Below are 24,895 nucleotides of genomic sequence, written 5' to 3' on the forward strand. Positions count from 1 at the left end.
GAGTTTCAGCCATAAGTCTGGACTGTTTACTCTTTTCCACAGATGCTGCCTGGCCTGCTGAGTTCCTCCAGGTTTTTGTGTATATTACTCTGATTTCCAGCGTCTGCAGATCTTCCCTTGTTTGTGATGCGATGTCTCGGTCAGCATAGGCAGGTAGGGCTGAAGGGCCTGTTTCTATGTTGCACTCTATTTCATCTTCCAAACTCTATGTTGGGGCCGTCCTTCCGTATCTGGTGCTCCTAAAGTGGCCTCCTCGACACTGGTGAGACCTGACGTAAATTGGAGGACTGCTTGGGCAAGCATTTCTGCTGTATCCGCCTAAAGTGGACTGTTCTTGCAGTGAACCGTTTTAATTCCTATCCCCAAGACACGATGAGGCCAGTCTCAGGGTGGAGGAGCAACATCTCAATTTCCCCTCGGTAGCCTCCACCCTGATGGTATGAACATTGATTTCTCCTTCCAGTAACTTCTCCTCTCCCTTCCCTCTTTTTCTATACGCAACTCTGGCCTCTTACCACTTATCCTCAGCTGCTTATCACCATCCCCTGGTACCCCACCTTCTTCTCCTTCTCCTATGGTCCACTCTCCTCTCCAATCAGATTCCTTCTTCTCCAGCTCTTTACCGTTCCCACTGATATGGCTTCACTTATCACATGCCAGTGCATCCTCCTTCCCCTCTTCCTCACCACCCCCCCCCCCACCACCACCACCACCTTTTAATTCTGGTATCTTCTTTCCTTCCCAGTCCTGATGAAGAATCTCAGCCTAAAGTGTTGACAGTTTATTCATTTCCATGGAGGCTGCCAGACATTGTGGATCACCCAGCGTTTTGTGTCTGTCACTTTGGAATTCCAGAATCTGCAGAACCTCTTGTGTTTAAGGCCCCCTGTTTCTTCAACACTACCCCTCTATCTATCTCTGTTCATCTGCAAATTTGGCCAAAAAGCCATCAATTGCTACATCCAGTTCATTAACATCACACATCATTAACACAAAGTTTTCCCTGAGTGGTTCTCTTTGTAATGCAGTCTCCTGGTGCTTTCTGCTTAAACTTCTTAAATTCATTCTGATAGGCTCGGGGATTCTGTGTTACCTGTATTATTTAAGTGGGTGCCTGATTAGCACTAATTACAGAGTCCTAGATTTCAGAATGTTACTTCTCGAGATGCCGCTCGGACAAGCTAGCGATGTTCTTTTGGAACTCTTATGAATAAATTCTAGTCGCCGTGCCTACATCAGAGTCTGCCTTTCCTCCGCACTTGGGTTCCGATATTGCCAGCACACATCATTTCAGTGTTGCTGCTGCAACACAACAAATTTCATGACAAAACACATAAGAGGCTGGAGGAACTCAGCAGGTCGGGCAGGACCTGATGAAGGGTCTCGGCCCAAAACATCAAACGTTTATTCATTTCCATAGGTGCAGCCCGACCTGCTGAGTTCATCCAGCATTTTGTGTGTGTTGCTCTGGATTTCCAGCACCTGCAGAACCTCTTGTATTTAAGATTCCCTTTTCTTCAGCACTGCCTGTCCCTCTACCCATCTCTGTATCTTCCACAAACTCATCGATTCCAATATCCAGATCATTAACATATAACAGGAATAGAAACAGTCCCAACATTGACCCCTGTGGAACACCAGCAGCCAACCAGAAAAGGCCCCACTCTTTGCCTCCTGCCAGTTAAAAAATCTGTCCATGCTAGGATCTTTCTTGTAACACCATGAGCTCTGCATGTGGCCCTGTTAACAATGTTTGTGGTTCTGCCTTTCAGTTCTAGTTAAAGTTTAATTGTCATTCGTCCATACATGAATACAGCCAAATGAAACAGTGTTACTCTGGGGCCAAGGTGTAAAACACACTACCAATAGTTATTCACAGCGCAAGACACACAAAGCATATATAAATACAGTCACACACAAAAAAAAATAGAACGAGTTCCTAAGTCCATGAATGTTGCAGCAGTCTGCAGTTGAATACATCTTGTCTTCTGCCGAGCGATCACTGGAGACCAGCACCAACTCAAGCATGGACACTACACAACACAACCTCCGGCACTCCAGTGGAGCACATCAACTCCAGTGCCTTTTTCCTGGGCCGCTGCAAACAGGGAACACAGCAGTTTAAAGCGTAGTCCTCGTGAGGTCCGAGGACACACAGCTCCCTTGCCATCTGTCCCCATCATTCACCAATAAAACAGTGAATTGGACTTGCAGCACGCCATACTACCAATGTCTAAAATGGTCTTACGATCAGGAAAGACTATCACTTGCTGTTACACTGCACACCTCCCTTATATACTGACACCTCTCTGACGCAGTAGCATCACGGTCCATACCAAGTCCTCCTCCTTCTGCTTCTCCACCAGTGAGCAACTCACTGATGGGGTTGACCTGAAGTACTTTAAGTTCCAGTGGGGTCTTGCGATTGTAACAAATATGCTTAAAAAAGACAAACACCACCTTGGTTGTCCCTGTGGAAGCTGCTGCATCTGCGTGCACCACCATTTTAAGTGCTCCTCTCCACTCAATTCTCTAAGAAATTGCCCAAACCATTTCAAATGAAATTCTTCCAAGCAACTTCCCTCTCTTCAGTAGAACTTCTACGTTACTTGTTTGTCAATGGACCATGGCAACTTGAATTTACCCTTCCCATTCGAACTTCCTGCCCAACTACAAGAATTCCATATACAGTGAATCACCCTCTTGCGCACAACAGAGAAATTCAGAAATCTTTGGACTGTTTGACTAAAAAGTGAAATTTGTTTAAAAAGGCAACTCAGATTTCTGTTCCATTTGATGGCCCCAATCTCCGAGGCAGTTTCATAATCACAGCACACGGAAAATGATTTTATTAATTACCAGAGTTTCTGCAGATATTGGAAATCTGCAGCCACACGCACAACACGCCAGAACAACACAGGAGGTGAGGCAGCAACTGCAAAGTGGAATAAACAGTCGACAAGGAGTTCTTCAAGGACTGATCCTTCAAAAAGGTATTATTAGGGACTCCCCTCACCCAGGACGTGCCCTCTTCTCATTGCTGCCATCAGGAAGGAGGTACAGGAGCCTGAAGGCACACACTCAGCGATTCAGGAACAGCTTTGTCCCCTTTGCCACCAGATTTCTGAATGGACATTGAACCCATGAACACTACCTCGCTATTTTTTAATTTCTATTTTTGCATTACTTCTTTAATTTAACTATTTTATAGATAAACTAATAAATATATATATACTTAACTATTTTAAATATATATAAATAATAGTTAAATTAAATAAGTAATGCAAAAGTAGAAATAAAAAATAGAAATCTGGTGGCAGAGAGGGGAAGAAGCTGTTCCACAATCATCGAGTGTGTACCTTCAGGCTCCTGTACCTCCTTCCTGATGATAGCAATGAGAAGGCATGCCCTGGGTGATGTACCTATCGTTGTTGTTCCTCCCTGTGCCTTGTAGTGCATCGGGTGGCAACTTTCCCATTTCTTTAGTATTTTTGTCTGTTTTTTTACAAGGCTGAGTTGCTAGCTCAATGCTCAACACAGCACGGATGGAAAGCGTGCAGGGAGCCGGCTGGATTCGAACCCGGGACCACTCGCCTTGAAGTCCGGTGCAGATGCCACTACACCACGAGGTGGCAGATACAAACTGTGAATTACAGTAAATATATATTTTTTTCTATTACATTGTACTGCTGCCACAAGACAACAAATTTCACAACATATGCCAGTGATATTAAACTGGACTCTGATTCTGACATTTCAGGCCAAGACGATCCTGATGAAGGGGTCCCTGTCCGAAAATTATTCCAATTGTGTTACAGTTACTGAAAATTTATCAAGAACCTAACAGAGTTCCTGTGACATTGGCCATACTTAAAATCATGAGGGGTAAAGACAAGATGAGAGCATACTGGCTTTTTCCCAGGAATGGGGAATCAAGATCCAGAGGGGACAGGTTTAAGGTGAGAGGGAAGAGATTTAATAGGGAACTGAAGGGCGACTGTTATATCCTGAGGGTGGTCAATGTATAGAATGAGCTGCCAGAGGAAATGGTTGAGGCAGGTACATTAATAATAATTAAAAGGTACTTGGACAAGTACATGGATGGAAATGTTTAGAGGGATATGGGGAAAACTCAGGCAAATTTATTATGCCATCAGAGACTAGCAAATTTCTACAGATGTATTGTGGAGAGCATTGTGACTGGTTCCATCACCATCTGGTCTCTAGGCCCCAATGCACAGAATCAGAAAAATAACACAGAGGGTTGTAGACTTGGCCAGTTGCTTCACAGGCACTACCCTCCCCACCAACAAGGATATCCTCAGGAAGTGGACATCCTCAGGATCTTCAAGATGACGACATCCATCATCCATCATCCTCACCACCCAGGGCATGCCTCTTCTCATTACTACCATCAGGGAGGAGGTCCAGGAGCCTGAAGACCCACACTCAATGTTTTATAAACCACTTCTTCCCCTCTGCCATCAGATTTCTCAACGGTCCATAAACCCATGAACACAACCTCACTATTTTGCTTTTTATTGCACTATTAATTTATATTTTATATATCCTTAATGTAATTCATGGCAATGTTTATGTATTGCACTGTAATGTAATGAGTTCTTTGGGCCTGTGTGAGGCGCCGGAGAGCACTGGGCTCTGAGGTTTTTAGTCATAGTCATAGTCATAGTCATACTTTATTGATCCCGGGGGAAATTGGTTTTCGTAACAGTTGCACCATAAATAATAAATAGTAATAAAACCATAAATAGTTAAATAGTAATATGTAAATTATGCCAGGAAATAAGTCCAGGACCAGCCTATTGGCTCAGGGTATCTGACCCTCCAAGGGAGGAGTTGTAAAGTTTGATGGCCACAGGCAGGAATGACTTCCTGTGACGCTCTGTGTTGCATCTCGGTGGAATGAGTCTCTGGCTGAATGTACTCCTGTGCCCACCCAGTACATTATGTAGTGGATGGGAGACATTGTTCAAGATGGCTTGCAACTTGGACAGCATCCTCTTTTCAGACACCACCGTCAGAGAGTCCAGTTCCATCCCCACAACATCACTGGCCTTATGAATGAGTTTGTTGATTCTGTTGGTGTCTGCTACCCTCAGCCTGCTGCCCCAGCACACAACAGCAAACATGATCGCACTGGCCCCCACAGACTCGTAGAACATCCTCAGCATCGTCCGGCAGATGGTAAAGGACCTCAGTCTCCTCAGGAAATAGAGACGGCTCTGACCCTTCTTGTAGACAGCCTCAGTGTTCTTTGACCAGTCCAGTTTATTGTCAATTCGTATCCCCAGGTATTTATAATCCTCCACCATGTCCACACTGACCCCCTGGATGGAAACAGGGGTCACCGGAACCTTAGCTCTCCTCAGGTCTACCACCAGCTCCTTAGTCTTTTTCACATTCTAGAGCACCAGAATTGGTTAATTGTTGCTTAACGAGAGTCATTAGTCATTTAGAGATCCTTGTGTTTTTCTCAAGTGACTTTCCTTTTATAATGCAGGCTCTTGCTGCCTTCTGCTGAAGCTTGTTAGTTTATTTTGATAGGCTCAGAGATTCATGCTTACTTGTCTTATTTAAGTGGATACCCGATTATTGCTAACCAGGAGGTCTTAGTTTTGAGAATGTTTACTTCTCTCAGTGCTGCTCGGTCGAGCCACCTAAGTTCTTTAGGAATTATTAAGAATAAACTCTGGTCATCATCTCTACATCAGAGTCTGTCTTTCCTCTGCAACTGGGTTCTGATATTGTCAGTGCACTTCGTGGCCGCGCTGTTGCTGCAACACAACAAATCTCATGACGACACACGTAAAATGCTGGAGGAACTCAGCAGACCGGGTAGGACCTGATGAAGGGTATCAGCCCAAAGCGTTTATTCATCTCCATAGATGCTGCCCGATCTGCTGAGTTCCTCCAGCATTTTGCCTGTGCTGCTCTGGATTTCCAGCATCTGCAGTTTTAAATTTCATGACATATGCCAGGATAATCAAGGACACGACCCACCCAGCCAACACACTTTTCGTCCCTCTTCCCTCCGGGAGAAGGCTCAGGAGCTTGAAGACTCATACGGCCAGATTTTGGGAACAGCTTCTTTCCAACTGTGATAAGACTGCTGAACAGGTCCTGACCTGGATCCGGGCCGTACCCTCCAAATATCCAGACCTGCCTCTCAGTTTTTTTGCACTACTTCCCATTTTTCTATTTTCTATTTATGATTTATAATTTAATGTTTTAATATTTACCAATTTTAACTATTTTTAATATTTGATATTTGTAATCCAGGGAGTGTGACGCGCAGAATCAAATATCGCCGTGATGATTGTACGTTCTAGTACCAATTGTTTGGCGACAATAAAGTATAAAGTATATGTCAGTGATAATAAACCTGATTCTGATTTGTAGATGGGAATCTTGGTCTGCGTGGACCAGATGGGCTGAAGAGCCTGCTTCTGTGCTGTAAGACTCCAACTCTTATTTAGTGTTCGGATCACAACAGTGACTTTATCTGCATTGTAAGTCCACTATGCAAACCACCCATGATGAAGTACGAACATAATTAACATACATAGACAGGTCAGGACAATTGCTGACGCTAAATGAATCCGCAAGCCTGTTTGACATTTTGAATACAGTATGGGATGCCTGAATAGTGCAGTTTACAAGAACCAGTGTCGACCAAATCCCCTGCTGCATACTACTTGCCTTCAGACGTGATTAATCAGCCGCAGTCAGCACTTCCCCAAGCATCCATACATTGGGCTAATGATCTGAATTGACCTTTCACTGAATTGCTTAGGCTAAAAGTTCCACAGATCCATTAGCCTGGATATTTCTCTCTGCAGCATTGTCCATTTTCTACCCCACCTTACCTCCGTTCCTACTTGGGACATGTTATAGCATATTCTGGACTTGGGGAGTTAGCAAACTTTAACTTCAGCCACCAATCTTCAGATCTGAATAGAGTGTGTAGATTAAATTTAAAATGCAGCTCTGGACAATGGGTTCCTAAAAGCCGAGAACTACAGAATTGGAAGACCAGAAAATGATGGTTTAAAATTCACTTGGGTGTTTGTAGCGTGGGTATGAAGAAGGAGGCGTGAAAGTTATATGTAATTCAATGGGTAGCATTGTAGATACATTGTAAATATAGAATTGTCCTTTGAGCTTTACCATATAAAACATCATGTAATATTTTGCGGGCTTCTTCCTCCAAAAGGGTCTCAACATGATACCTGCCGTGTCTCATTTTATTGAATAAAAGACTGCTCCATATCTACCACCTACGTCTCTCCAGAGACTTGGTGCACGCGACAACAGGACACAGTTGTTGCCGAAATGCCCCGGCCATCCAGGCCATGCTCCCTTTCCACTTCAACCATCGGGCAGGGGGTACAGGAGCCTCAGGTCCCCACACCGCCAGGTTCAGAAACCGTCAGACTCCTGGCCAGCGTGGATAACTTCACTCACCTCAGCTCTGAACTGATTTCATGGTTTAAAGGCTCACCTTCAGGGACTCTACATCTCATATTCTCGGCAGAACAGAGATGAGGAGGAATTTGTTTAGTCAGAGGGTGGTGAATCTGTGGAATTCTTTGCTACAGACAGACGTGGAGGCCAGGTTATTAAGTATATTTAAAGCGGAGGTTGATAGGTTCTTGAATAGTCAGAGGGTCAAAGGTTACCTGGAAAAGGCCGGAGAATGGGGTTGAGAGGGATAATAAATGAGCCTTGATAGAATGGAAGAGTATACTCCATTGGCCGAATGGCCTAATTCTGCTCCAATGCATGGGTCTCTTTTTTTATTTGCATGAGTTGTCTTCTTTTGAATATTGGTTGTCTGTCAGTCTTTGTTTATGTATAGTTTCATAATTCTTTATTTTCCAGTAAATACCCACGAGAAAATTAATCTGGTTTGTATCTGGTGACATATACATCCTTTGATCATAAATTTACTATAACTTTGATTTTCTCTGTTCAGACGCAGATTCAAATTCAGATTCATTTATTCACCACAACTACATCAAAACATACAATGAAAAGCATCTTTTGCATTCACAATCAACACCACAAGTGCTGCCACACATTCCAACACCAATATAGTATACCCACAATGTTCAGCAGAACAACACAAGAAACAACAGCAGCAGCAGCAGAATGTCCCCCTTTCCCAGCCTCCCACTCACACACACAGACAAGCCTCCAACCCCAAGACAGGCCGCCTCCGGCCGACAACCTTCAGACCCTGATCTAAATTCGCAGACTTCAGTCCTCGGACTTCTGGACACGCTGACCCAGACGCTTCGACATCCGGACTCACCAGCCTTCAACCTTCGGGCTTCTACCTCTGGCATTGACTCCTGGATTTGCTAATCACAGGAACTTGGGCCTCAACTTCCGGTCTGTTCCTTCTGTTCTATTCCTCACCCACCCCAGTATTACAGATTCTGAATTACTGGACCTTCATTCAGGTCTCACGTCCACCTTTACTTCACCAAAGAGGAAGGTCTTTCAGTCCAATTTAGATAAAGATTAATTTTATTTGTCACATTTACAAATAAGGGCCTGTTCCACGCTGTATATCAACAAATAAATATCACCTGCAGCGTAACAGCAGAAGCCAAAGCTTATTTTCTAAAAAAAGGTAAGGTAATTCTTTCCCAGCGTACTCCCTGCTTTATCTCATTCATCTTGAACCACTCAAACAAGGTCTCTTTGTGTATCACTTTGTTAGTTGTGGGATCTTGCTGTGCATGGATTACTACGGCCTGCTACTTCATTATTTATCTATTGATTTATTTAGGGATACAGCTCTTCGAACCTCGCTCCCCTGACGACAAGCATGATTGCCTTGGTCTGTGCCTGACCCAGCACAAGATGAGAAACTGCTACGTGCGTGTTCTTGCAGAAATGTGGCTCCGGGACACCATCAATCTTCGGGCCATGCCACGTGCATTAATTTTGTTTTGTGACTGCATGTGTTGTTGTAACTATATGTGCTGAGTGCTGTGTGTGACTGCAGGCACTGTGTGATGCAGCTTGGCCCAAGAGGAACAATGTTTCTTTCAGCTCTATTCACACATTTGGTTGAATGACAATTAAATTTGACCTTTCACTTTACTTTATTGTCACCAAGCATTTGATACTAGAGCATACAATCATCACAGCGATATTTGATTCTGTGCTTCGTGCTCCCTGGATTACAAATCGATAGAAAATTTAAATTATAAATCATAAATAGAAAATAGAAAAGTGGAAGTAAGGCAGTGCAAAAAAAAAAAACCGAGAGGCAGGTCCAGATATTTGGAGGGCACGGCCCAGATCCGGGTCAGGATCCGTTCAGCAGTCCTGAACTTCACTTTCCAGTTTTGTGTACTTATTGAATGTGGTTAATGTAACTGCTTCAACCACTTCCTCTGGCAACACTTCATGGATGGTTACAGGGAAAATGCTGTCCCTCAAGTTCCTAGTAAACCTTTTCCCTCTCACGTTCAACCCTATGCCCTCTGTTTCTCGGCTCCCCATTTACATTGACCCTATCGGTGCGCCTCATGATTTTACACAGGTTTAGTGGTAATAGTAAGACAGTAAAACATAGAAGAAGAGTTAGGCCATTCATTCACACATAATATAGCTATAGAGCACCCTGGTCAGACCCCACTTGGAGTACTGTGCTCAGTTCTGGTCACCTACCTACAGGAAGGATGTGGAAACTATAGAAAGGGTGCAGAGGAGATTTACAAGGATGTTGCCTGGATTGGGAAGCATGCCTTATGAGAATAGGTTGAGTGAACTTGGCCTTTTCTCTTTGGAGCAACGGAGGATGAGAGGTGACCTGATAGAGGTGTACAAGATGATGAGGGGCATTGATCGTGTGGATAGTCAGAGGCTTTTTTTACCCCCCAGGGCCGAAACGGCTAGCACGAGAGGGCACAGTTTTAAGGTGCTTGGAAGTAGGTACAGAGGAGATGTCAGGGGTACATTTTTTTTTACACAGAGAATGTTGAATGTGTGGAATGGGCTGCCGGTGACAGTGGCAGAGGTGGATACGATAGGGTCTTTTATAAGACTCCTGGACTGGTACATGGAGCTTAGAAAAATAGAGGGCTACCCTAGGTAATTTCTAAAGTAAGTAAATGCACCCAATGACTTGGCCTCCACATAACAAGGGTGTTAGGGTGGATTCCCTTAATGGAGAATGCCTGTTGCATGACTTTGTTTAACGTGGGATGACTGATGCAAGGGCAGCCACCACACAGTCCTTGACAGATCAGGTCAGGGTCCAGTGGCATGGAATGCAAGATGACTGGGGACCCGTCACTGCCATTGTGATGTGTCATCTGCTGTCAGCTCCACCAATGAGCCCTTGGTAGGGTCCTTCTTTGTCTGGAACCTTCCCCTTGACCTTCCCATCATGGATGACCCTACCAGGAGTTAAGCTCCAGACAGCATTGCTCTCAGGATCTAAGGGACTCACATGCCTCTCCACCACAACAAGGTGGTGAACCTCAGAGAAGTTTGTCCAGCCCCTAAAGCCAAGTCCAGTGTGGGAATTTTATCAAAGTACTTTGGAAGTCCTAAAGTAACAAAATATACTTTCTAGCCATAGTCTATACACTCAGAGTAAAGCCTACACGCAAGAGCTTTGCCACAACCTCCCAATTTCACTGCCTGTCACCAATGCTCCAGGGACTATCCTCTATGATTTACTCCAGAACTCTGAAGGAGATGAATTTACTTCAGCCTGGAGTTCTAAGATGTTTGAAACTTTTGTTTTCTCTCCAAATCATTGAAACTCAAAGCTTTTCTTTGTTTGTTTTTTTTTGGCAGAGTATTTGACCCCTGGTCCACCTACTCCCACATAGTTCATGTGGCAGCCCCGCTCTACACAACGGAGGACTGGCTCTTGTATTCCATCCTTTAAAAACTGTAGCTCCCAGGAGCAGCTCATTACTGGACACAGCAGCCCTGGCACTGAAGAAATCCCAGACCGAGCATCCACACGCCTACACGCCTACTCTGACCGCAGTAACAAGGCAGGACATGTCTGGCACTGAGCCATGGATTTGTGGGAAAGTATTGTCACTCTTGAGTCAGAAGGTTACTAGGTTCAAGTCCTATTTCAGAAGGAAAAATGCAAAATCTCAGCTGGTGCATCAGTACTGGTCTGGGCAGGCACTGTAACTTGATCACCATAGAAAATAGAACAATAGAGCACAATACAGGCCCTCTGTCCCATGATGTTGTGCCAACCTTTTAACCTACTCCAAGATCAATTAAACCCTTCCTTCCTACATAACCCTCCCTCCATTTTTCTATCACCCATGTGCCTATCTAAGAGTCTCTTATATGTCCCCAATGTATCTGCCTGTACCAGCAGCCCTGTCAGTTCATTCACCGCACCCACTACTTTCTGTGTATACAATCTACGTCTGACAACACCCCTATAATTTCCACCAAACACCTTAAAATTATGTCTTCTAATTTTAGCCAGTTTCATCCTGGGAAGAAGGTGCTGGCTGTCCATTTGATCTATGTCTCTTATCATCTTATACAACCCTATCAAGTCTCTTCTCCTCCTCCTTCACTGCAAAGAGAAAAGCTGTAGCATGCTCAATCTAGCCTCATAAGACACAACATTGTGGTAACTACTCTCTGCACCCTCTCTAAAGCTTCCACATTCTTCCTGTAATGAGGTGACCAAAACTGAACACTATACTCCAACAATACCCTTTAAAAGACATATTGACAGGAAAATGCAGAGGGATGCGGGTTGCTGCCTTTGGGCAGGAGGTACAGAATCCCTAGGTCCCACACCACTAGGTTCAAGAACAGTTATTGCCCTACAACCATCAAGCTCTTGAACCAGTGTGGATAACTTCACTCACCACAACTCTGAACTGATTTCACAACCTACAAATTCACTTTCAAGGACTCTACAACTCGTTCTCAATATTTCTTTTTTACTTGCACAATTTCTCTTCTTCAACACCAGGAGTTCCCAACTTTTTTATGCAAGGACCAATACCATTAATCAAGAGATCCATGGACCCCAGGGTGGGAACCACTGTTCTACATATTGGTTGATTGTCTTTGCTTGTATATTGTTTCATAAATTCTATTGCATTTCTTTATTTTCCTGTGAATGCCTACAAGAAAATAAATCCCAAGGTAGTATATGGTGCAATATACGTACATTGCTAATAAGTTTACGTTATCTTTGCCTATGCACAAATTCACATCTACCTCATATTTACTGAGGAGCTGTGTCTCTGCTGCCTCTCCCGTCTTCATGTGCTGAAGGACCACTACTAACATTCGAGATGCTGCCTCTCGGATGAAAAGTCTTCTCAAACAGGCATAAAAGAAACTCATAGGACCATATCAAAGAAGAGCAGGGAACCTTCAAACAAAATCATGAATATCGTCTAGACACCATCGCACTGATGTCACTCTGGATTTGCTACTCTACAATGGAACCTGCACTTCAAAGTCAAAGTAAATACACTATCAAAGTAACGTTTATCTCACCATATACTGTACAAACTTGAGATTTATTTGCCTGTAGGCATTTACAGGAACATAGAGAAATACAATCAAGTTTATGGAAAAACTATACGAAACTCTATTCCTGTCACACTGGACACTCACCAGTATGCTTACCGACAGAACCACTCTACACAGATGCCATAGCATCTGTCATTCACGTGGCCCTGACACATCTAGAAAACAAGGATGCTTATTTCTGGATTTCAGTTCAGTATTCAACACTATTGTCCCACGGACCTTGGTGAACAAACTCCTACTGCTCGTTCTAAATACACCACTGTCCCACTGGGTGTTGGACTTCCTAATGAACATGCCCCAGATAGTGAAGATACACAACCTCTCCTCCCTCCCCATCTTCACCAACATGGGTGCCCTCCCCCCAGGGCTGTATGCTGAGCCCACTGCTGTACACTCTGCTAACATATGCACAGTCAAACACCCCAGCTATCACATCGTCAAGTTCGCTCTTAACACAGCAGTTGTGGGGGTCAGCACCAAAAATGATGAGGTGGCCTACAGAGAGTAGGTGGAAGAGCTCAAGGCCTGCTAGCAGGCAAGTACTTCTTCCTCAATGTCAACAAAAGGTGATGGTTATCAACCACAGGAGGGCTCGCACCACTCACACCCCTCTTTACATCAGCAGCACGGTGGTGGAAATTGTGAGCAGTTTCAAACTCCCAGGAGAACACAACCTCTCCTGGTCCCAGAACACATCCAACACAATCAGAAAAGCTCACCAACACCTCTGCTTTCTGAGGAGGCTGAAGAGAGCTGGACTAGTAAAGGCATCCGTTAGTCTTGCAAGACCATGGATCTGCGCCTGGAAAGTCTTTATACCCTCCAGGGCGCAGGTCTGGGCAAGGCTGTATGAAAGACCAGCAGTTACCCGTGCTGCAAGTCTCCCCTCTCCACAACACCAATGTTGTCCAAGGGAAGGGCATTAGGACCCATACAGCTTGGCACCAGTGTCACCGCAGAGCAATGTGTGATTAAGTGCCTTGCTCAAGGACACAACACGTTGCCTCGGCTGGGGCTCGAACTCACGACCTTCAGGTTGCTAGTCCAATGCCTTAACCACTTGGCCACGTGCCCTCAATGTGCCCATAGCTGGACCTTGCACATCTATACTCATGTCGTTCTACAGATGCGCAGGAGAAAGCATCCTTACAAATTGCATCATGGCTCGGTCTGGAAACTGCACTGAGGCAGACAGGGAAGGCTCTACAACAGGTGGTGAAAAGTGCCCAACACATCTCCGGCACCAGCCTACTCACCATCAAGGATGTGCATACAGAAAGGTGCTGGAGAAGGGCCAGTAACATCGTGATGGCACCAACCAAGAATAGAGCATAAATATGCCCACCCAATAGTCAACGAGACTTGGAAGAGCAAATCTGCAGAGAGATAGCAGGCAACTGCAGGAAACATAAAGTTGTGGTGGTAGGGGATTTTAATTTTCCATACATTGATTGGGACTCCCATACTGTTAGGGGTCTAGATGGTTTAGAGTTTGTAAAATGTGTTCAGGAAAGTTTTCTAAATCAGTATATAGAGGGACCAACTAGAGGGGATGCAATATTGGATCTCCTGTTAGGAAATGAGTTAGGGCAAGTGACAGAAGTCTGTGTAGGGGAGCACTTTGGTTCCAGTGATCATAACACCATTAGTTTCATTTGATCATGGACAAGGATAGATCTGGTCCTAGGGTTGAGGTTCTGAACTGGAAGAAGGCCAAATTTGAAGAAATGAGAAAGGATCTAAAAAGCGTGGATTGGGACAGGTTGTTCTCTGGCAAAGATGTGATTGGTAGGTGGGAAGCTTTCAAAGGGAAAATTTTGAGAGTGCAGAGTTTGTATGTTCCTGTCAGGATTAAAGGCAAATTGAATAGGAATAAGGAACCTTGGTTCTCAACGGATATTGCAACTCTGATAAAGAAGAAGAGGGAGTTGTATGAAATGTATAGGAAACAGGGGGTAAATCAGGTGCTTGAGGAGTATAAGAAGTGCAAGAAAATACTTAAGAAAGAAATCAGGAGGGCAAAAAGAAGACATGAGGTTGCCTTGGCAGTCAAAATGAAGGAGAATCCAAAGAGCTTTTACAAGTATATTAAGAGCAAAAGGATTGTAAGGGATAAAATTGGTCCTCTTGAAGATCAGAGTGGTCGGCTTTGTGCGGAACCAAAGGAAATGGGGGAGATCTTAAATAGGTTTTTTGCGTCTGTATTTACTAAGGAAGCTGGCATGAAATCTATGGAATTGAGGGAATCGAGTAGTGAGACCATGGAAACTGTACAGATTGAAAAGGAGGAGGTGCTTGCTGTCTTGAGGAAAATTAAAGTGGATAAATCCCCGGGACCTGACAGAGTGTTCCCTTGGACCTTGAAGGAGACTAGTGTCGAAATTGCAGGGGCCCTGGCAGAAATATTTAAAATGTCGCTGTCTACGGGTGAAGTGCCGGAGGATTGGAGAGTGGCTCATGTTGTTCCGTTGTTTAAAAAAGGATCGAAAAGTAATCCGGGAAATTATAGGCCGGTGAGTTTAACGTCAGTAGTAGGTAAGTTATTGGAGGGAGTACTAAGAGACAGAATCTACAAGCATTTGGATAGACAGGGGCTTATTAGGGAGAGTCAACATGGCTTTGTGCGTGGTAGGTCATGCTTGACCAATCTGTTGGAGTTTTTCGAGGAGGTTACCAGGAAAGTGGATGAAGGGAAGGCAGTGGATATTGTCTACATGGACTTCAGTAAGGCCTTTGACAAGGTCCCGCATGGGAGGTTAGTTAGGAAAATTCAGTCACTAGGTATACATGGAGAGGTGGTAAATTGGATTAGACATTGGCTCGATGGAAGCAGCCAGAGAGTGGTGGTAGAGAATTGCTTCTCGAGTGGAGGCCTGTGACTAGTGGTGTGCCACAGGGATCAGTGCTGGGTCCATTGTTATTTGTCATCTATATCAATGATCTGGATGACAATGTGGTAAATTGGATCAGCAAGTTTGCTGATGATACAAAGATTGGAGGTGTAGTAGACAGTGAGGAAGGTTTTCAGAGCCTGCAGAGGGACTTGGACCAGCTGGACCAGCTGGAAAAATGGGCTGAAAAATGGCAGATGGAGTTTAATACTGACAAGTGTGAGGTATTGCACGTTGGAAGGACAAACCAACGTAGAACATACAGGGTTAATGGTAAGGCACTGAGGAGTGCAGTGGAACAGAGGGATCTGGGAATACAGATACAAAATTCCCTAAAAGTGTCGTTACAGGTAGATAGGGTCATAAAGAGAGCTTTTGGTACATTGGCCTTTATTAATCAAAGTATTGAGTATAAGAGCTGGACTGTTATGATGAGGTTGTATAAGGCATTGGTGAGGCCGAATCTGGAGTATTGTGTTCAGTTTTGGTCACCAAGTTACAGGAAGGATATAAATAAGGTTGAAAGAGTGCAGAGAAGGTTTACAAGGATGTTGCCAGAACTTGAGAAACTCAGTTACAGAGAAAGGTTGAATAGGTTAGGACTTTATTCCCTGGAGCGTAGAAGAATGAGGGGAGATTTGATAGAGGTATATAAAATTATGATGGGTATAGATAGAGTGAATGCAAGCAGGCTTTTTCCACTGAGGCAAGGGGAGAAAAAAACCAGAGGACATGGGTTAAGGGTGAGGGGGGAAAAGTTTAAAGGGAACATTAGGGGGGGCTTCTTCACACAGAGAGTGGTGGGAGTATGGAATGAGCTGCCAGACGAGGTGGTAAATGCGGGTTCTTTTTTAACATTTAAGAATAAATTGGACAGATACATGGATGGGAGGTGTATGGAGGGATATGGTCCGTGTGCAGGTCAGTGGGACTAGGCAGAAAATGGTTCGGCACAGCCAAGAAGGGCCAAAGGGCCTGTTTCTGTGCTGTAGTTTCTATGGTTCTATGGTTCTATAGCAACACAAAAACCACAGACAATCAAACAACAAAATGCAAACTATGCCAGATGGAAAATAAGTCCAGGACCAGTTTTTTGGCTCAGGGTGTCTGACCCTCCACGGGAGGAGCTGCAAGTTCGATGGCCACAGGCAGGAACAACCTCCCGTGCCGCCCAGTGTTGTATCTCGGTGGAATACGGCCGAAGTCCAACAGCAAAAAGTTCAATATCCGGTCTACAAACACGTTCCTCTATTGTAATATGACCCGGATTGCACCATTTGTTGTTAACCAGAACAGTGAGCACCCAACTCCCTTACGCTTACCACTCTCAGTGCACTTCCGGTCAGCCCGAACGGTCTGTAAGCCGTCCATGGCAAAGTTTTGATCGGGTATGTCCTCGTGCAGCCCCGTTCCAGTGAAATACATAACACTGCACTCCCAATAAGCTGTCTACTATATTGTGTTTTTTTTAATATTGTATTCTTTACCTTATTGTATTTTTTCTGTGCTGCATCAGATCCAGAGTAAACATTATTTTGTTCTCCTTTATACTTGTGTACTGGAAATGACATTAAACGATCTTGAATAAATCGAGACTGTAGAACAACCAACATGGAAAAGACAAACTGTGCAATCTGTGGAGAATCCGGTCAGAGCTGTGGTGAGAAGTTATCCTCAATGGTTCAGGAGTCTGATGGTTGTAGGGAAATAACTGCTCCTGAACCGAATGGGGGGAGGCTCACTGAAACTCCTGCAAGAAGAAAGCATCGTCTGGGTGGTGGGGGTCCTTGATGATGGATATTGCATTCTTGTGGCAGTGCTCCATATTGCAGTGGCGGGGCGGGTTTTTCTTGTGATCGACGGGGCTGTATCAAGTACTTTCTGTTCTGTTCCTTGGCATTGACATTTCCATACCAGGCCTTGGTGCAACCAATTAGGATACTCTCCACTGTGCATCTATAGAAGTTTGTCAAAGTTTTAGGTGACAGGCCAAATCTACGCAAACTTCTAAGCAAGTAGAGGTACTGCCGTGCCTTCTGTGTAATGGCACTTACATGCTGATCCCAGAATAGATTGTCTAAAATGATAACTCCAATTAAATTAAAGTTCTAGCTCTAATCCCCTAAGGATGACTGATTCCTGGACCTTTTACTCTTTGTTCTGTAGTCTATAATCAGCACTTTCGTTTCAAGGCAAAGACGTTATGGCCAATAAATCACACAGTATGTGAAAGTGAACATGCAGAAGCAATTCCCTATCAATGCTTTATAATAGCTTTCAGCCCAGATAAATGTGAAGTATTGCATTTTGGAAGATCAAACCAGGGTAGGACTTATACAGTGAATGGTAGGGCCCTGGGGAGTATTACGAAACAGAGGGACCCAGGGATGCAAGTCCACAGTTCACTGAAAGCAGCATCACAGGATGATGAAGAAGGCATTTGTCACACTGGCCTTCAACACACAGGTTACAGAGTGTACGAGTTAGGAAGTTAAGCTGTAGTTGTACTAGATGTTGACAGGGCTGTACTTATTATTATGTAGAGTTTTGGTAACTCTATTAAAAGAAAGATGGTATTAAACTAAAAAGAGTGCAGAAAAGATTTACCATAATGTTGCCTGGACTTGAGTTACAAAGACAGGTTATGTAGACTCAGACTTTCTTCCTTGGAACGTAAGAGATTAAGATGTGCAAACAAGGGAAAATCTGCAGATGCTGGAAATCAAGGTAATGCACACAAAATGCTGGAAGAACCCAGGAGAGCAGGCAGCATCTGTGGACAAGAGTAGAGAGCCGACATTTGAGAAGTGACCTGATAATGGCAAATAAGATTATGAGGGGAATAGACAGAGTGAAAGATCCATCTTTTTCTCCCTCAGGGAGGGGGATACTAAAAACAAGAGGGCATTGGTTTAGGATCAGAGGCAAGAGATTTAAAAGAGGTGTCCAGGGCAGCTTCTTCACACAAATGGAGTTGCATATTTGGAGTGAGCTGCCGGAAATAGCGGTTGAGTCAGGCATATTAGCACATTTGAAAGCCATTTAGATAGGTGCACTGATAGGAGAGGTTTAGAGGGCTATGGGCCAACAGTGAGCAGATAAGACCAGATTGCTGCGCAACACAGTTGGCATGGACCAGATGGGCCAAATGGCCTGTGTCCATGCTGTAGGACTCTGCAGAGTTGGAGCATGGGAGAGTGGGAGTGGGATAGAAATGTTCTGGGTCAAAACCTTGCAGCAGGGCGTAAAGGTTGTAGTTGTCGTATTCTATAACCCAAAGGAAAGTGACAGCTATCATTTTTCTCTGCTAGCCCTTTGAAAGATTTAATGAATAATTCCCACCAACTCAGATTTTCCAGTGGTCCAGGCAAACCTGAGGCTGGTATCCATTTATGGAAACTCCTAGTGAATCTGCTCCATTCACTTTTACAGGGCAGTGCTCTGGAAATCAGACTACCCACTGCCTGAAATAATCATCATACCTCCCCCTGGTGATTTTTGCCAATTATCTTCTTGCAAACTAGCTGCAGAAGCAAATTTTCCCTTGTAACTGGAGCACTGGATTCAGTTCTGATTGCCCCATTATAGGAAGGGTGTGGAGAATTCGGAAAGGTTGCAGAAGAGCTTTTGAAGGGGGCAAGAGGATGTCCCCACCATCGAGGACATGTTCGAAAGGTGCTATCTCAAAAAAGGCAGCACCCATCTTTAAGGACCTCCCACCCCCCACCACTCAGGACATGCCGTCTTCTCACTGTTACCAACAGGGAGGAGGTAGAGGAGCTGTATGTTTTAGAAACAGCTTCTTCCCCTCTGCCATCAGATCTCTGAGCGGTCCATGAATTCATTACACTGCCTTACGATTTTGCTCTCTTTTTGCACTTGTATGCTTCTTATAAGAAAGGTCACTCTTGGGATGGAAGAGAACCACCTCATATTCCATTTGGCTAGCCTTCAACCTGATGGCATGATTACAGAGTTCTCCTTCTGACAAACAAACTCCCCCCCCCACTTCCTCTATTCCCCACTCTGACCTTTTACCTCTTCTCAGCTGCCTACTACGTCCTCTTGGATCCCCTCCCTTGTCCCTTTCTCCTCTGGTCCACTCTTCTCTCCCATCAGATTACTTCTTATCCAGCCCTGACCTTTCCCACTCACCTGGCATCACCTATCACCTTCCAGCTAGCCTCTTGCCTCTTCCACCTTTTTATTCTGGCATCTTCCCGCTTCCTTCTCAGTCCCGAAGAAGGGTCTGGGCTGGAAACATTGACTAACTATTCTCTTCCTTAGATGTTGCCTGACCTGCTGAGTTCCTTCAACATTTTGTGGGTGTTGTTTTGGGATTTCCAGCATCTGCAGACTTTCTTGAGTTTCTTGTTGTAACTTATAGTATTTTTAAATGTATTGCCTGGTACTGCTGCTGCAAAACAACAAACTTCAGGACAGGTCAGTGATACTAAACCTGATTCTGACAAACTTGGGTTACTTTCTCTGGATCGGTGGAGGCCGAGGGGAGACCTGAGAGAAGTTTATAAAATTACCAGAGGCATGGATAGTGTAGACCACCAGTATCTTTTTAAGGCCAAATCAGGGCATGCATTTCAGGTGTGGGGGGAATTTCAAAGGAGATGCATGTTTTTTTTTTGCACAGAAAGTGGCAGGTGCCTGTAACGTGCTACCAGGGGTGGTGACGGAGACACCTAGGACAGGGGTGCTTAAGAATCTTTTACATAGGCTTGTGAATGTGCAGAGAATAGAGGGATATGGACCATGAAGAGATCAGAGTAATCAGGATTCACTAGTTTAACACAATCCAGTGGGATGAAGGGCCTGCTCCTGAGCTGTATGTTCTAGGTTCTATATAATTTCACGTTTCAACAACAACAATGACCATTTTTTATTGAAGCACCACATAACATACCCCATCCTGGTGCCTCAGGGCTTGTTGTGGCAACTGTTCTGCCTTAGGGTGTAAGAAGCTGCAGTGTTATGGATACAGCTCAGGAGCCAGCCTCCCCTGTACGGACTGTCTAAACTTCTCTGTTCAACAAGCTCTTGAACAGAGGGGATAGCTTCGCTCACCCCAACACTGAACTAACTTCACAGACTCTTCATTTCATGTTCTCGATATTTATCATCATTATTATTATTATTTTCTTCTTCATTTGACCCATGAAGACCCTGGAGAGACTTGTTTTGGAGCTGCTCTGGCCTGTGGTCAAGCCACACTTAGATCCCCTCCAGTTCACCTACCAGCCCCGACTAGGAGTTGAGGATGCCATCGTCTACCTGCTGAACCGTGTCTACGCCCACCTGGACAAGCCAGCGAGCACTGTGAGGGTTATGTTTTTTGACTTCTCCAGTGTGTTCAACACCATCCGCCCTGCTCTGCTGGGGGAGAAGCTGACAGCGATGCAGGTGGATGCTTTCCTGATGTCTGCTGACGATGCTGAGGATGTTCTACGAGTCTGTGGTGGCCAGTGCAATCATGTTTGCTGGGGCAACAGGCTGAGGGTAGCAGACACCAACAGAATCAACAAACTCATTTGTAAGGCCAGTGATGTTGTGGGGATGGAACTGGATTCTCTGACGGTAGTGAATGAAAAGAGGATGCTGTCCAAGTTGCATGCCATCTTGGACAATGCCTCCCATCCACTACATAATGTACTGATTGGGCACAGGAGTACATTCAGCCAGAGACTCATTCCACCAAGATGCAACACAGAGCGTCTTAGGAAGTCATTCCTGCCTGTGGCCATCAAACTTTACAACTCCTCCCTTGGAGGGTCAGACACCCTGAGCCAATAGGCTGGTCCTGGACTTATTTCCTGGCATAATTTACATATTACTATTTAACTATTTATGGTTTTATTACTATTTAATTATTTATGGTGCAACTGTAACGAAAACCAATTTCCCCCAGGATCAATAAAGTATGACTATGACTATTTCTTTGTACTTACTGTGAATGCCTGCAAGAAAATAAAACTCATGGTTGTTTATGCTGACATATCTGTACATTGCTAATAAATTTTCTTTGAACTTTGAACAATGGCCCCACCCACCCCAGTCATTCTCTCTTCTCCCCTCTCCTGTGGGGCAGAAGATACAAAGCAGCGCCCACAAAATGCAGAGGGATCTTTCCCACATCTTTGGAAAAGAGTAAAGAGTGGACACTTTGAACGTAGACCAGCCTGAAGGCATGTACCACCAGGCTCAAGGACAATTTCCACCCTGGTGTTATAAGGCTATTGCGTGGTCCCCTATTTCGTTAACGTGGACTCGACCTCACAATCTATCTCATGATAACCTTGAACTTTATTGCCCGCCTGCACTGCTCTTCTCGGTACCTGTTACACTCTATTCACTGCAACACACTCAAAGTGCAGGAGGAACTCAGCAAGTCGGACAGTCTCAATGGAAAAGTCAATGTTTCAGACCCTTCCTCAAGAATCAGCCTGAAACTGTTTGCTCTTTTCCATACACGCTGCCTGGCCTGCTAAATTCCTCCAGCATTTTGTGCGCGTTGCTTTGAATTTCCAGCATCTGCAGATTCACTCTTGTTAGTGACGCTGTATTCTCTCTTGTTGCTTTCCCTCGATGCACTGTGTAATGTCCTGCAAGGATGGCACACTAAATGTCTTTCACAGTATCTCAGAACATGTGACCAATTTAGCTTTCAAATGTACGGCAATGCATATGCAAAGCTGTTCGAGATCACGGCGCTAACATCAGGTTAATGCACGGCCCAGGAAGGCGAAGTAAAAGTTTGGCGGAGACCATAGTGTTAAGTGAGGCAAGCTGTCTGGAAGATCGTAAACTGGGGGGAAGAGGGCGGAAGGACGGGAAGTTCATAGCGTGGGAATCAGAATGCGCGGCGGCCAAGACTAGGGCGAACCGATCGGGGCAGAAAGAGAGAGAGAAACTTGTAGAGTGGGAGAGGCGGCCTGAACAAAGATGCGAGAATTTTTTTCAATTGCTTAGGGGAGAATTCAAGATTGTTTGTTGTCATTCTTCAGTATACGAGTGCAAAAGAGAACGAAGAGATTGTTACTGCGGGTTGTTTGCAGCATTAAAACACAATCAGCATAAATAACAGAATAAAACGTGAGTAACAGTTATATACATAGACAAAGTCACGCTAAGTAATATGTAGTGGCGGTGGGGCGGGTTGACAAGTGAAGGTGTTGATCAGCCTGACGGTTTTAGGATGGATGTAACTGTTTTTGGGTCTGGTGGTTCTAGAACATAGAACTCTACAGCGCATTACAAGCCATTCGGCCCACAATGTTGTGCCGACCATGTTACCTACTCCAGAAAGTGCCAAGGTTCTCCTGTCCCGTGCATTGATGCCGATAAATGACCTGTTGACTACGTAGCCTCTTTCCTGACGGAAATAACCTATCCGAACCAATTTGGTTAAACTCTTTACTGACAGAAGCGGGAATCGAACTCAGGTCTATGGTTCTGCAACACCGTTATGCTAACCGCCACCGTTTCGCCCCACGGTTGTAAAGGAGGGGGCACAAGAGGGAATTGCCCGTGCTATAAACGAGCCCGCGTATCCTTTGACCTTCACATCGATTATCCAACCGCGCCCTTAATCCAAAGAGATTTATATCCCAGTCCCTGTCCTTATTAATTGGATAAACGGGCTTTGATTTTCTCATTCAACAGCGGAATGGAAGCAGCTCTGAACTCGAGGAAACATTACGTCAAGTTCCTTATTACGTATTGATTTTCGAAGCTAGGAATCGCTTGCTAGCGCGTATATTAAAGGACTTAATAAGCGTAATTGTCTCCAGTGTTCGCCTGACACCTGAGAATGCCGTTCCCTCCGATATCAGCATTGCAACACGCCCTCTAGATCCCTACCAAACATTCTGCTTTCTAACCGGCAATGATCAGATATACTTTTACAGTAACACACACGAAATGCTGAAGGAACTCAGCAGGTTCGGCAACATTAGGAACAGACAGGAAGACTCGACGTCTCGAGCCGATACTCTCATACAATCACTTATGTCTTACTCCCATGTGACTTCCCAAAACGCATTCCCTTAAAAATCTCTTTAAAATTCCTAATGTATCCGCCTCTACTCCCACCCTCTGAAAAAAACACTTGCCCCTTACACCTCCTTAAGACAACCCTCTCACCTTAAACGCATGCTTTCTGGTATTAGATATTTTATCCCTGGCAAGCCTAATAACAACCCTGTCTACTCTATATGTCTCTCACAACCTTATCTCCCCTCTACCCCCGCGGCTCCAGAGAAAAGAATCCAAGTTTGTCCAACTTTCCAGCTGATCTATTTCTGATTGGTTAATTGATGCCAAAGTGCTGGGAAGAACTTGTTTTGCACACCACCTGTACCCGATGAAGGGTCTTGGCCCAAAACGTCGACTCCTCATTCCTCTCCGCAGAGGCTGCCTGACCCGCTGTGTCCCTTTAACGTTTTGTGCATGTTACTCTGGGTTTTCGGTATCTGCAGAATCCCCTGTGTTCACACCTGCACAGTACACGCCACGATAAACTCACTGGCCGCCTCGAGCCCTCTGAGGGACAGCCACTCACGGAGGGAGCTTACCTGGGGGGAGTTGTAGGTTCCCAGTAGCGACAGTACAGGTAATTTCCATCCTCGTTGACAAAGTGCCGCAGGTCTCTGTACCGCAGCCCTTGAGGGGTCAACCGGTCCTGCGTCTTCTGATGCATAGTGTCAGTGCAGCAGCTCTTGGTACACATGGTTAGAGCGAGAGAGAGAGAACAATTTAGAAAGTTACACCACTGCTGTGTGTTTCTAACTGTTTATGGACAATAAGGTCCGCGCCATGATGTCAACTCTCTGGGGAGCCGTGCCCTCTACGATGCGAACGCACTCTCATCCCGACACGCTGGCGTTCGAAACGGAGACAGAACTCCGGGGTGCCCTCAAATAAATAACCGTAACGGAGCACGGAACAATGACAGAACACGGGGAAAGGGAGTCCTTACCTCGTTGTCAGAACGTCTGCTCGACCGAGCTCTCGCCGCTCGCTTCACATTGCGCTCTGAGATCTTGTGGAAGGTTTTTTTTTAACACTTCCTTCTATGCAGATCGCGGAAACCACATTGACTGCCTCTGGCCGTCCCCGTCCTCGTCCACCCCTCCACGGGCTAATTTAGGGTTTTGTTTCAGCGAGAGGAGGAAGCTCTTTGTGTGCGTTCGCCAGCAATCTATTTCTGCGCTTTGCCACAAATAACACACACAGACACACATACACAGAGAGAACACTTCACTGTTCACGTGAACGGCTAGGCATTTGTGTCGCTGGGAATCCGATGTCGCTAATTGATTCTCTGCTTCTGAGGTATAAGGAAGGGGTCAAAAACAGATGTTCCTGATGAAGCGTCTCGGCTCGAAACGTCGACTGTTTATTCCCCTCCA

At 45.0% G+C, this 24,895-nt stretch overlaps 1 protein-coding gene across 3 annotated transcripts in view; it reads right to left on the bottom strand.

The window, feature by feature from the left end:
- Window positions 1-24,672, bottom strand: part of mgll (monoglyceride lipase) — a 114,337-nt gene extending 89,665 nt beyond the window's left edge. Inside the window, exons 1-2 of one of the 3 annotated variants that reach the window (XM_072280250.1) lie at window positions 24,463-24,672; window positions 24,059-24,201 (exon numbers count right to left, since the gene is read on the bottom strand). In XM_072280250.1, the coding sequence (XP_072136351.1) occupies window positions 24,059-24,183 (125 nt within the window). In that variant the 5' untranslated portion in view covers window positions 24,184-24,201; window positions 24,463-24,672. Of the gene's footprint in view, window positions 1-24,058; window positions 24,202-24,462 lie in introns of those variants that run through there. The other 2 variants (XM_072280249.1, XM_072280251.1) reach the window with 2 other exon arrangements.
- Window positions 24,673-24,895: the final 223 nt, after the last annotated feature.

The sequence above is a fragment of the Mobula birostris genome, chromosome 16, assembly GCF_030028105.1.
Source record: "Mobula birostris isolate sMobBir1 chromosome 16, sMobBir1.hap1, whole genome shotgun sequence".
Classification (NCBI taxonomy): Eukaryota; Metazoa; Chordata; class Chondrichthyes; order Myliobatiformes; family Myliobatidae; genus Mobula; species Mobula birostris.